Below are 13,919 nucleotides of genomic sequence, written 5' to 3'. Positions count from 1 at the left end.
GTTTTGTAGATTATATTAAAACTTTTGAAAACATATTTATATTATACAGCGTTGTTAAAATATTAACTGGCTATTTAATTAAATTTTGAAAAAACAAAAATTAAAATGTTACAAAGTAAAATAGTCTAGACATTCCTTCATTGATATTTTTGGCAGCAAGTGGCAGAAGTTAGAACATTACATCTAATCCTTCAGTGGCAAAGGAACCCCAGATGTTCCAGAAAACTGATTTTAAAATACCACAGCAAGGAATATGATAAATCAGACAGTGCACCCAATGCCCAGTAAAGGATTTTCTTCAGAGCTGAGAATTATTAAGCCATTGTTAATGGATCCAATATACCAATCTTTTCCTTGTTGGTATGTTTATTCTTAGAATGCAGCATTACAGATTTCCCCCTCGTAACTACGAAACAAGTGTCCCACCTGACACACTTGAAACTTATTTTGAGAAATCAGTGAAATCAAATTAACTTCAGAACCTGATTCTCTTGGTACATTTTTTTTTTACAGTCACCCTAACCAGGCATGTTCTGACAGTCCTCCAGAACTTGAAACACAAACCTTGCAGTCTAGAGATAGGGACAGTGCCACTGTGCCACAAAGCCCATCAGATTTTTTAATCAGCTGGTTTAAACATGTTATGACACACCTCCAGTGCAAGTGGAGCTTGAACCCAGACCCTGTTGCCCAGAGATAGATACCATTGCAAACAAGCACCCCTGCTGACTCAGCCCTTGATCAAACAATATCTACCACTTGTATACCTGTATTTTTAACATAAAACTAACTTTTAACAGTTTTATCCACATTTCTTCATATGGACCTAATTAATGAAAAGAATCAGGAATTCTGCTGAATTGAATTGAATTGTCCCTATTGAAGCAAAAACAAAACCTTCAGGTTTTCATTGGAAGTTGAATTTCATGACCACCAAGATTCAGTCTTCACATTTAAATAAATGCTTCTTTCCGTTGTCTTCATTGAGCAGTTCACTTTTTATTTATGGCAGAAAAAACATATAAAATACATAATATTGTAGCTTGGATTGTGTATCCTATGCTTCAATTATATGGTCTTATTTAAGTAACTGATTAATCGTGCATTTATATGAGCTGTAAGAAATGTTAATTAATAAAGCAAGTTAATATAAAATGACCATCGAATATTTTCTAAAAATGATTTTAGTTTTAGCTCTGAAGGCAGCTAAATGGTAATTAGTTTATGATTCTTTGATAAGTTTTGGAAGTTTACTTTTACTAAGAAAAACACTAAGAAAGGTAATAAAGTACCTTTGGAACATAGTCTTTGCTGCAGTGTTACAACAACTTGGATTTATATGGTGTCTTTAATGTGGATAAACATTTCAAAGCAACTCATAGAAGCGTTTCCAAACAAAAAGGTTGTTGTTTGGGCTTCGGGCATTTGCAGCATCACTTGAAAATCAAAGTCTAATTCAATGAATATGTTATAGTCAATATGACTCCAGAGCCAAGCCGTCACCTCCCATTATTTGTTGTACTGAGTGATATCCATGAAGAGTGGCTCAAATGCAGCAACGTTGTGATGAATGTTGATTTCAGTGGGACAGTGCAATGATAATGGCTTCCTTAGTTTTCAATAAATCCACAGTGGAGCGGCACAAAGATTCCTGATAAATATGGAGTGACTGAATTAAAGCCATAAGTGATTTACCTCACCGTGCCCTTTTTCTGCTGTAGATGTCACGATGACAAAAAAGAGTTCTTGTCCAGAGGAAGGTCTAGGGCAATAGTTTCATGATTGCAGGTCAGACTAAATACAAATAGGGTTCTGGTCCAAATATGATGGGTCAAGTGGTCTGTTTCCATGCCATCACTTTTCCATCATTTTAAAGTGTGCCATTCCCATTAAAATGAAGCACTTATGCATTCTATGATTGTTTCCAGTTACATATCACTGCACACAGACATCTAATTTCTCGGTGAAGGATCTGCTTCTTAAACTGAAGTTTCTGCTCTCACTATCATCCGTTTGTGCAAAAGCTGGATCAAAGACCTTTTCTCGGCCTTGTACCTGAAATGGAGCACAGTTAGAATTCTTAGATTAAATCATCAACGTGGGCATTGTCTGGTTTTCTAGATGAAGCAAGTTGATACTTGTCTAAATTCTCATTTTAGCAAGAATGAAGATCAGACCCTCAGGCAAGAGTGTTAATGACTGGGGCAGTTTGAACTGGTTTCAGAAAGACTCCTAACATTTCTTAATGGAATGAGACCAAAGCATACAGTCATATACTCACACAGCACGGAAACAGACCCTTTGGTTCCAACCAATCTATGCTGACCATTATTCCAAACAAAACTAGTCCCACCTGCCCATGCTTGGTCCATTTTCCTCCAACCTTACTATTCGTGAACTAACCGAAATGTCTTTTAAACATTGTAACTACCTTTGGCCACTACTTTCTCTGGCACTTTGTTCAATGCACAAACTACTGTGTGTAAAAAAGTTAACCCTCATGTCCTTTTTAAATCCTTCTCCTCTCACCTTAAAGATATGACTCCTGGTCCTGCTAGCTAACTTTTGCCTGTAAAGATATAAAAGAAATCAAAGCAGTTCCTCCTCTACAAAAAGTAAAGCCCCTTATTCACATCAGGTAATTGTAGGGACCAGGGTTTCAGTGGATCTCACAGTTTAGAAAGATAGGGATAATGGAGAGAAAAAATGTCCAATTGGAAGTAACCCAAATTTTCTGGAGATCAGGGAAGCATTCTGAAAGCTCAGCTTCGAAAAACCTGAGTTATCCAAGTTTCCGAGGAGTAGCAATCACAGAGATTGCCACTACATTCCTTTTCTGACAAAAGTAACTGAGAAATTCTGACCCACAGGGTCCCCACAGCAAAACTCCATCTGCGGTTCAGAAACAATTAACTGGACATTTGAAAGTCTGGGCCATTATCTTAAATGGCCTCTTCTACTTTCTGATATTCTTCACATTTGACTTTTACTCGTTAAAGAAACCCCACATGGTTTCCTCACTCAGGTCAAGGTTGAACTCAAAGATGAGACCTAAGGATGTCATCCAACCCCAATCTGCATATTTAAAGATAGTTCTATTGGTTTCAAGTGGCTGCCTTTGCTATCTGCTCGTAAGTGCAAGTTAAAGTTGAAGGTAACAGGATCCATGCATGAGATTGGCTTCCTGGACGAGTGCAGCAATCCAGGTCTTTGGCCTTGCACACTGGAGCCATAGAACCCTTTAAATACAGCAATGAGTAGAACTGGTAGTCCAAGTGGCGAACCATAACTCCTGCAAAGAAAAGCACTCCTTTTCACTATAAACTGAAGACAGACAGCTTTATCTTTTGATATGCAGAGTTTTTGAATGTATCTATCATTGCAGATACTGGACAGCCTGCAGCCTTCCCACCCACAACAATGCTCATCCCTTTAACTTTGACACTCACAACCCATGATCTTCACAATGCTCACCCTGCGACATAATTCATAGACTCCTAGCTTACCCTTGCCACAAACAATGCTCACATTTGGAATTGGAAGTGAAGCTTATTGAGAGGTGAGGTGATCATTGTCAAAGGGAGCAGAACAGTATGGTAAGGTATTAGCACTGTTGCGTTGCCATGGTGAAGTGCTTTGACACTGATTTACTTAGAGTTGCTCTTCTGAGCAGACTTTACATCAGCTATGAAAAGCTTTAAATAAATCCATGTTAAAAGTACAATGTAAGCATAGGACAAAAAATCCAGATCTGCTTAGATATGATCGTCTCTTTCCTATGCCACAGGAAATTGAGCAGTAATCTATGCAGTATAAAATTGGCATTAGAAGTTTAATCTTCCACTGAAGGAAAACTTTATCGTGGTCGCAAGGCTCATTAATGACTTAACAGGAATAGCAAATGAGCAACTTGTCAGAAAATGTAGACCAGCCTCCCTGGACAAATGCAGCTCTTAATTGAATAGTTAATTGTTTCTGACACACGCCAAAGTACAGTGAAAAGCTTTGTTTGCCAGCAGTACAGGCAGATCATAGTAAGCAAGGATGTACAGATCAAAAAGACATAGAGGCATACAGCTTACATTGCATAGGGCATATGCTAGGTGAGATCAATGTTAGCAAGATCAGCATTATTTGAGGCTAGTGACTCCATTCAACTGTCTAATAATGGCTGGGAAGAAGTTATCCTGAACCTGTTGGTGCATGCGTTTAAGCTTCTGTATCTTCTGCCTGACAGAAGAGGTTGTTGGAGATCATTATCAGGGTGCGATGGTCAGCCAGACAAACAAATATAGTCTCTCAAGAAAAAGCAGCCTCCTAGAGAAGCACAGTTTCCCTGGAGAAATGCAGGCTTCCAAATGAAATGTTGGCTGTTGGAATAAATGCAGACTTCTGGAAAAGATGAAGGATCCCAAGAGAAATGTAAACTTCTATGCAAACTTTTCTGAAAGGTGCAGCATTGTTACACTGCACTATCAGAAAGGTAAGAATTCCTTAAAGTTTGCTACTCCTTGGTCAGCCACTCTCCAAAAGTACTCCTTTGCTCTTTCCACCAGTTGATGCCGCTCCTCTACCTCTAACTCAAATGGAATTGCTAGAAAGATTTTTTTTTAAAATGGTGTGTTGTCAGGTTCCTGTTTTAAGTAATTTGAACTTCACTTCTTTGCTAATATTCATTTTAAGGTAACAAAATCATATCTTGCAAACCTTTGCAGAAAAAGCATCCTTCTCCCCCTCCCCCTGTAGTTAATGGGCAAATTAGGGAGATAACAATAACATTTCCGATTGGGATTCTGACAATAACATTTGACTCCCTATTTGCATATATTCTCAAGGTTTCTGCCTATTTTCCAGTAGGAATCCTCATCATATATAATGCCATCCATCTGAAAATCAGAACAGGTGGGCCTCCAGCACAAAGCAACTATCCTCGATACTGATCCAGCTCCCTCAGAACCACCTGTCAGAGCGAACTGGAAGCTTGACGCTCTTTTTTTATCTGTCAGCCCGGGCTCCCTGATTGGACCAGATTAACAGCCCTAATCACAGAACAAATATTCATTGAAGTCCACCTGGCTGTCCTTGTTACAATCATTACACTCTGCCCCATCCACAATCCTTAATTATGCTATTTATATTTTTGGAAAAAACAGTCTTGTAATGCAACAAAAATCGTCCTTGATGGTTATAGAAATGTTTACAATTGCTGGTGTTTTTCTTCAAGTCTAGTTGATAATTCATAGAAGGTGTTAACAGTATTGTGTCATTACCTTGGAATAATCACCACTGTTAAATGAGAGTAAAGTCTTACCGGTCCTTGACTTTTCCAATAATTATCTCCTCCTCCTCACTTAGTTTCTGAAGAAGTGTTTTTAAGGCATGAATTTCAAACTTGATATACTGAGCTACCTGGAAGGAGTAATAATAACAGTATGAGCACAGACTTTGAAACCATTGACACATTATATTGATTTTGGGAGCTTGTTTCTGAAATTTTGCTTACATCACTGCTGATTTCTTCTGCATCCTTGTCCATTAAAAATATTTTCACGATTTCCCGTGATGGTCCATGAAGCAATCTTTCCCACAATGGAAATGCTGTGACCTTCAGCTTTTTTTTTTCTGTAAAAGGCATTTACAGTTTGAGAAGCAACAAAGATACTATAAAATTGTTAGATTATGCTCTGATGTTAGCATATTTATGATATAAATGATAATTAATTAAGCCCTGAAGAATTTAATGGCAGGTCCTCCATTTTATTTTGTTCCACGTCCAGCATAGCAGACCCAAATTAACAGGTTGACTGACTGCCGAGTGAGAAAACTAGTGATAGGAGGTTGCAATTAAGGACCTCTGGGACAGAACCTAGTAGTTCAATCAGAAAGATGGAGGAAGTGAGTGTTCGACGCTGAAGGAGGCTGGGAGTGTCAAGAGAGATTGAAATCAGAAATGTGGATGAAAGCTTTGTTGAAGGCCAAGGAAATAATCTTGCTTCTTCTGGTCCATGGATTGCTCTAAAAAGCACTTAACTCATTGAGCCATCAGATACTCCTTTGCTTCGATTACCAGGTTTCCTAAGCATTGGCATCTGTTAAATTTAAGTCAGATTCCACATTGCACAATGGGAAACTGATTTAAAAATGCAGATAGTGTGCCCCTCCACTTGTGGGCCAACTAACACACTTAGTGCAAAAATTACAAAAAACACAGATGTGCAGAAGTCTGAGGACCCGTTTCCTGTTTTACCATTTTTAACCAACACTCTCTAAACCCAAAACATCAGCTTTTGTGCCCCTAAGATGCTGCTTGGCCTGTTGTGTTCATCCACTTTGTTATCTCAGATTCTCCAGCATTTGCAGTTCCCATTATTTCTCTAAACTGTCTCTTTTGTCTGCAAACCTGTTTAATTGTTAAGTGAAAAAGTTCCCACTGAACAGAATCAGGTCTGCTGTCACAGTGTTCGCATTCAGGACCTGTGTTAAAACTGCGTTAGGGTCCTACTAACACCAGTAGTTTTTTGAGGTTTCCTCTTGCTTTAAATCTCATCGTATCCACCTGCAAAATCTTAGAGGTCAACGTGGAGAATATTTGAGATCTGAGTCAATAAATGGCCTGTCTACTTTGAACTGCTCATTTGTCCAATTCCTGTTGGAAAGTATTGCCTTTATATAGAACATTGCATACTTATCAGACAACTCAAAATGTGTTACAGCCAATGAAATTCTTTTTGAGTCTAATCGCTTTTGTAATGTAAGAAACTCAATAGTCAGTTTGCGCATAGACAGCTCCCATGAACAGTAAGGTAATAATGACCAGATCATCTCTTTTTTGTGATGTTTGCTGAGACAAACGTTGACCAGGATACAGAAGAAAACTCCCACTGTTCTTTTTTCGTGCTCTAGATTTAACATCTCATCAGAATGACAAAAGCTTTGGCACCTCAGCAGTCTCTCAGAACTGCACTGGAGAGTAAACCTTGATTTTTGTGCTCAAGTCCTGAAGTGGAACTGAAACTGGAACATTTGAACTATTAACTGAGTCAGACCTGACACTACAGTTAAAACTGATCCCAAAGCCTCAGTTCAGTATGTCACATTGAGTGAGATCAAACCCACCGTTACTTCACTGAGTACAAGTTCTGCCATCTCAGTACCTTTAGAGAAAAAAAATTCTAATCGACCTGTTTGGACACGTTATGATAAATCTCCAGGACAGATGATGCTTAAATCAGACCTTCTGGCCTAGCGATAGAGACACTGCTACAAGACCCAGTGCACTTGACAGAAACAAACAAATGTTACATAAATAGTTGAGTAATTGATCCTGTGAATAAAGTTCACATGTTTCAGTCGGAAGAATTTTTTTGGGCAGCCTTTCAGTGATCTTCCACAAAGAAGGGAGGGATTTTTATTAAGATAACAAAGCGTGAAGCTGGATGAACACAACAGGCCAAGCAGCATCTCAGGAGCACAAAAGCTGACGTTTCGGGCCTAGACCCTTCTAGGCTCGAAACATCAGCTTTTGTGCTCCTGAGATGCTGCTTGGCCTGCTGTGTTCATCCAGCTTCACACTTTGTTATCTTGGATTCTGCAGCATCTGCAGTTCCCATTATCTCTGACGGATTTTTTTTTTGCTTTCAAAAATATAAACATTAACTCTTGTAACCCGTAAGATTGGACTTCTTTTTTCACCTGTTATTTGTGCTCCTGGGATGCTGCTTGGCCTGCTGTGTTCATCCAGCCTCACATTTTATTATCATGGAACAGTCCTGGATTGCTTATGTGCCTCAGGCCCACTGATTCCCCTGCATGTATGCTCAACGAATTTGGTAGGATCACTATTATTTATCAAGGAGGCTAGAAGCCTGTATATAAACAATGCACTGTGTCATTAGAATTGTAGGTATAGTACTAATTAAGCAACCTTCATATGTTACGCCTCCTTCTGCACAGTGCTGTTTGGATCAGGAGCTGAAGCGAAATTGCCAACAAGTATTGTTCAAAATTTGACACACACACACACACCCACCACCACCACCAACCCCCCCCCCCCCCCCCCCCCCCGCCCACCCGCCACCACTGCATTCTCACCTCCCTTGTCTAATCATTCCCGAGCCTTAGCTTTCCATGTCCTTGAACCTTCCTCCCACTGGACCATTGTATAATCCATGGACCACACCTTCACGAGTGCTGTCATTTGGCATCATAACTCCAGTGCTCACAACACATCTCTCTAATCATATCAACTGAGCCCAGGTCAGTAGCGGCCAGAACCAGCAAAGAAATGCCATAGGAGCTCCTCCAACTGTTGCATTAGTTGGAGGTAAACAAAGATGAAACCCAACTAATCAAAATGGAGCTTTTGAATGATTTAAGAAAAGAGATTGAGGCACATTTAACACTCATACTATGGTGCAGTTCTGGACCTAAACATAACTAGCAATGCAGAGTCAAATTGGTCCTAGTATTTCCAGAATCAAAGGGATGGATATTTATCCAGGTACAGGGACCCTAAAGTCAAATGAACTAAACACAAAAAGGATGTTTGATAGATACCTTACCTTCATTTGCGTGAACAACATACAATGCAAAATCATTTGGATCATTTTCTATCTGTTACGGAATAAAGATGTCAAAACAAAAGACATTATAATTAATTGCAAATCTAACACTTGAATGTATTTTTTATCTGCGGTATCCGATATCCTTTGTCACATTACTATCACTCTGTGCTAATTTTTTTCTATTACAAAATTTCAAACACACATTTCTATTAAAAATCTATATAATAATTCTAATTGTGCAATGGGTGTCCACATTTGCTCAAAATGCTTGTGAACATTTGTTTCAATAAATGCACTAACCAAAAGAAGACTTCAAACAAAATATCTGCAATTCACGGTAACATGGTTAAACGTGTCCACTGATTTTTGATGTTTCATTTAGCACTCAACTCAATGACTTGAAGGTAAAGCCATTCTCAGAACTGATCGTTTTAACTAGATCTGTAACACTGCCAGTTAAAGTTTTGTCCTAAACTCATCTTTTTCACAAGTTTTTTTTAAATTTACTTAAATTGAAAGATTTAAAGCTCGTTTGAGATAAAAATTCTTGTGTTTTTATAGGACACAGAGATATCTTGCAATAGTTTTAGATCCACATGCTGAGTGTGGAGGAAGAAAATACAGGGTGGGAGAAGGTTAAAAACAGAAACCCAACACACATCCAAAATGCTAATTTCCATTGTTTTTGGAGGCAGTTGTGGTTGTGTGACTGACCTGCTCCCTGGAAGATACTGCTTGCTTCAAGCCTAACCTTTTTGGTATTTCAGGTTAGGAGCTAAGTTCTCCAAAAAAAGAGAAGCTGAAGGGAAGTGTGCACAACTGAATGCGATCTCAGTTCCTTTCCGGCATAGCTTGACGTTCATGAGTAACAAGAGTGTTTCCTTCCAAGATACTTGTCAAACATCCTATGATCTGACTCCTTATTTGGTTGTCTTCACTCATTGTGGCAGATCCCCAATCTTCGACCTGATGACTGATTCCCTTTCTAATATCCAATGTTCAGATCCACCACCTATGTTTTGACATCCACCTGTCCTACATATCCCATATCTGAATGTTCTGCTGTCAGCCTCCCCACTCTGACCTCTAATATCCAATTATCTGCACCATGAATTGAAAAATTGTATCCTGCATCCCTGTCAATGAGGGACTATTGTGTTTGTGCATTTGATTTCTGCCCCAACCTCATTATCAGACCCTTTCATGTCAAGTGACTGTCCTCGAACACTCCTTCAATCATCGATTACCCTCTCCCCACAATCACTGCAGCCTCTCCCTAAAATTGTACTCTATTCAGACCATTCATTCTTCTTCCTTTGGTTCTATCCAATAATGGTAGTGAATGAGCTGTACTGTCAGTCGCATTGTTGAAATCTCCCAGTCTGAACCCAATAGCCAGCTCTTTTGTTCTGGTTCAGAAGTGAGAGACCATAAGACCTCAATAGTATACAATTGGCATAAAACTTCCCAACTGAACAGACTTAGATGGTTTTGACCTAATTCTTTGAAGATAGTGGTGGGGGTTTGTCAGTGTGACATGTAGTAGATCGCAGTAAGTGATGGAAAATTGAAGGAATAATTGGAGAAATATTTGTGTGATTGGAAACTTGAGAGAATTGGGCAAGGAACAGTAGTGGGAGAATGAGAACGCGACACAGTGGGAATATAGATATTGAGGCTTACAGGAGTGAGGAAATGAAGGTGTTAGCTCTTAGAGCTGCTCAAAGACTGAAAAGCTATTTGGAAAACATACCTTGAACTTTTGTAGCAATAATGCTATTACCTCCTGGGTTGTCATTGTGCTGTTGATTCTCACATTAGTCACAGAGCCTTTGACTGGTGTGAAAATAGAAGTCTGCAGAATATGGATAGAAGTTATTTTACCTTTTGTGAAGTATAAAACAAAATTCCATAGTCTGTTTACACTGCAATTCAGTCCTAATATAAATACCCTAAATCTGATGTTGAAAAAGTTGAATGTATTTGATAGTTGCCTGTTTCCTGCTTTCCTCAAATCCACTCCCATGTAAAATGTCCAAATTATTCTGTCTATTTCATTTTTGTGAAGATGTTGAGAAGCTCTTCAATGAGCACATTTGAAGGCAGGCAGAGAGTTTTTGGTGATCTGTTGTGAGGGTGAGAGGCAATATGTGGGTTCAGTGAGTTATACCATTCTGCTGTTTTAATCGGACCAGTAAGGAAGAGTGGGGTGGCCTTGGTGTCATCAATCTAAATAACAATAATATAACAAAATTACTCCTCCTACTTTTAGAGGGACAAAAAGAATAATACCAAAAGCATAATGAAGGATATATAAAATCAAATAAGAACATAACTGCAGTGTCAACAATTATACTTCAGTTCCCGAGGCACCTAAATGTCAAAGCTTCGGGAGTTCAGGTGCAAACTGTGTGAGCCATCTCGAGGGCCATTTGGACATGAAAATAGCTGTACACAAGTGTGTGGCAGCAACTGGGAACTTGCTTTGTGTAATTTAGACCTGTGGATAGGAAGAGAGTGAAACATTTTCATGGATAAGTGGGAATGTGATTTTAATGTTACAATCTGATAAGCCATGATCTCATTTATTGACAGAGCAGGCTCAAAGGGCTGAATGGCCTACTCCTGCTCCTAACTCGTATGTTCAAACGTATGTACATTGAACACACCGAGGGCAGATCCTTGATGCAATCTTCCAATATGCCCAATCTCCACCACAACATGTAGTCAGAAATCATAAGTGTGAAACTAAAGTACAGCTGGAAATGGGTAACAGTCCCTTCAAATAATGGACTATGAGCTACAACCTCTCATTTCCTGTGTAACTTTGATGCATTTACTCATCGCAGTTGCAAAAGGTACAGAGCTGCTGTGTGCAACACATTGGCACAGATCCACAATTCCTTTACCATTCTCAATTTTTTTTCCTTTCATGGGAAAGGGCTGAAAAATTGCAGCTCTGTTGCTGTCTGATTTCATTGCCTTCAACACACCTGGTGTGGAGACCAATGAGGGTGAATGAAGGGCTATGAGTGGGTATGTGTCTGATCTGCTTCCTGGAAAGCACTGCTTGCTTCAAGTTTAATCTCTCTTTAACATTTTAATCCTAGGAGTTTGGTTTTCCAAGCTTCAGGAAACAGAGCAGCTGAAGGGAGGTTGCACAACTGAATGGAACCTAGATATAGTAGGAACTGCCGATGCTGGAGAATCTGAGACCCGCAACGTCAAGCTTTCCTGCTCCTCGAACGCTGCTTGGCCTGCTGTGTTCATCCAGCTTCACACCGTGTTATCTCTGAATGGAACTAGGTTCCTTTGCAGCATTGCTTGTCATCCACGAGTAACAAGTGTGTTTCCATCAAAGCACCACTGCCTAGGTCAAACCATTTTTGCCGAGGTGTGGTATCAATAACTGGTACAGACCCACCACCTACATGCAACAGGACATGCTGTACAAACATGCTTGTATCAGGTTAAATCAGTTTAAGTGTAATTTTAGCTATTCAGAAATTGAAACTTAATTTGTTTTTAATAGTGTCAGCTCTAGACTCTGAGATCAGATTACCATGCTATTTGTGAAGTCAGAATTTGGAACTTGTCTTTTGCCAGCAGCCACCTCACTTTTCTCATGCTTCCTCATGTTTTCGTAGGCGATTGCATGATAATTCCTCGGCTTGTAAATTGTTCATACTTCTGCACTGCAGACTAATCAGTTTCACCATTCCAGCAGGTATTGTAAATGCAGCACGAGGTTTTTGAAGGTTATGCGACTGCCTCACTTGAGCTGCCTGAAAAAACTTAATGACAGGTAGCTAGACTCAAACAGCTGCTTGAACAACCAAAAATAGCCACCTACTTAATAAGGTTTAAGTGGCACCTATGTAAGTGATGCCAATGGAATGGGAAATAGCTAGATGCGTATCGGCAGCTGTTTGGAATAAACAGGAGCAGTACAAGTCATGGGGACTGTTTGTTCATCAAATATTTTTATCTTTTAATCTAGGGTCCCTTGCTCTCTGTGGTGGATATATACAATTAATCCTGTGTGAATTTCACGACCGCCCTCGCCACCACTGATTGACATCATTTTGAAAGTTTACCCAATTCTTCTGAGTATAATTTTGAAGTAAACACTGCAAGTATATTTTACTTAGTACGACTTACAGCTATAATATTTGAGTCTGCAACATGCTTCATTTAAATTTTACAGAGTCATAGAATCACACAGCGTGGAAACAGACCCTTTGATCCAACTAGTCAAAGCCGACCATGTTCCCAAACCAAACTAGTCCCACTTGCCTGCGTTTGGCCTATATCCCTCCAAACCTTTCCTATTCATGTACCTATCCAAATATCTTTTAAATGTTGTAACTGTATCTGCATCCACCATATCCTCTGGCAGTTCATTCCACATACGAACTATTCTCTGTGTAAAAAAGCTGCCCTCATGCCCTTTTTAAATCTTTCTCCTCTCACCTTAAAAATATGCCCCTAGTTTTGAACACCCCCACTCCTAGGGAAAGGACCTTTGCTATTCACCTTATCTATGTCCCTCATGATTTTATAAACCTCTATGAGGTTACCCCTCAAGCTCCCACGCTTGAATGATAAAGTCCCAGCCTATCCGGCCTATCTTTATTACTCAAACTTTTCATTCTCGGCAACATTCTGATAAATCTTCAATAAAAACCAAAAGAACTGCGGATGCTGTAAGTCAGAAACAAAAGCATAAATTGCTGGAAAAGCTCAATGGGTCTGGCAGTGTCTGTGAAGGAAAATCAGAGTCAACGTTTTGGGTCCAGTGACTCTTCCTCAGAACTGACAGTAGCTGGGAAAATGTTGGTTTATGTGCAGAAGATAGAGTTGGGAGAGGGGGTTAAAAGTAAATGATAGGTGGGGAGAGAGCCCAAAGAGAGAGAAAAGCTGTAGGACAGACAAAGGAGTTGATGACAATCTGCCTAGCAGGGTGAATAGCTGTTAATGGACACTGTTAGCAGCTAACAATAGTTAGTGTGTAATGACAGGCGATGTGATAACAAGGCCTGGTGTGCGGGGTAGGGGAATAGGACATGGGAGAGTTCAGGCCCTAAAATTATTGAACTCAATATTGAGTCCAAAGGGCTGCAGGGTCCCCAAGCAGAAAATGAGGTGTTGCTCTTCCAGCTTGCACTGAGCTTTGCTGGAACACCGTAGCATGCCTAAGACAGAGATGTTGATAAATCTTTCCAGAACCCTCTCCAATTTAGTATTATCCTTCCTAGAGCAGGGGTGACCAGAACTGTACACAATACTCCAGAAGAGGCCTCACCAACTTCTTGCACAACTTCAATAAATAACATCCCAACTCCTATATTCAAA

The 13,919-nt window shown here is 39.6% G+C and overlaps 1 protein-coding gene across 5 annotated transcripts in view; it reads right to left on the bottom strand.

Moving 5' to 3' along the window:
- The window catches only part of rassf6 (Ras association domain family member 6), a 72,178-nt gene continuing 58,259 nt past the window's right edge, over window positions 1–13,919 (bottom strand). For all 5 annotated transcript variants that reach the window (XM_048528179.2, XM_048528178.2, XM_048528181.2 and 2 more), the window contains 5 exons: window positions 10,318–10,419; window positions 8,562–8,613; window positions 5,504–5,622; window positions 5,312–5,409; window positions 1–2,055 (listed from right to left, as the gene is read on the bottom strand). In XM_048528179.2, the coding sequence (XP_048384136.1) occupies window positions 1,980–2,055; window positions 5,312–5,409; window positions 5,504–5,622; window positions 8,562–8,613; window positions 10,318–10,419 (447 nt within the window). In that variant the 3' untranslated portion in view covers window positions 1–1,979. The remainder of the gene's footprint in view (window positions 2,056–5,311; window positions 5,410–5,503; window positions 5,623–8,561; window positions 8,614–10,317; window positions 10,420–13,919) is intronic.

This window comes from Stegostoma tigrinum, chromosome 3, assembly GCF_030684315.1.
Source record: "Stegostoma tigrinum isolate sSteTig4 chromosome 3, sSteTig4.hap1, whole genome shotgun sequence".
Taxonomy (NCBI): domain Eukaryota; kingdom Metazoa; phylum Chordata; class Chondrichthyes; order Orectolobiformes; family Stegostomatidae; genus Stegostoma; species Stegostoma tigrinum.
Note: the sequence above shows the minus strand (reverse complement) of the source record. Positions and strands in the feature narration are given on the sequence as shown.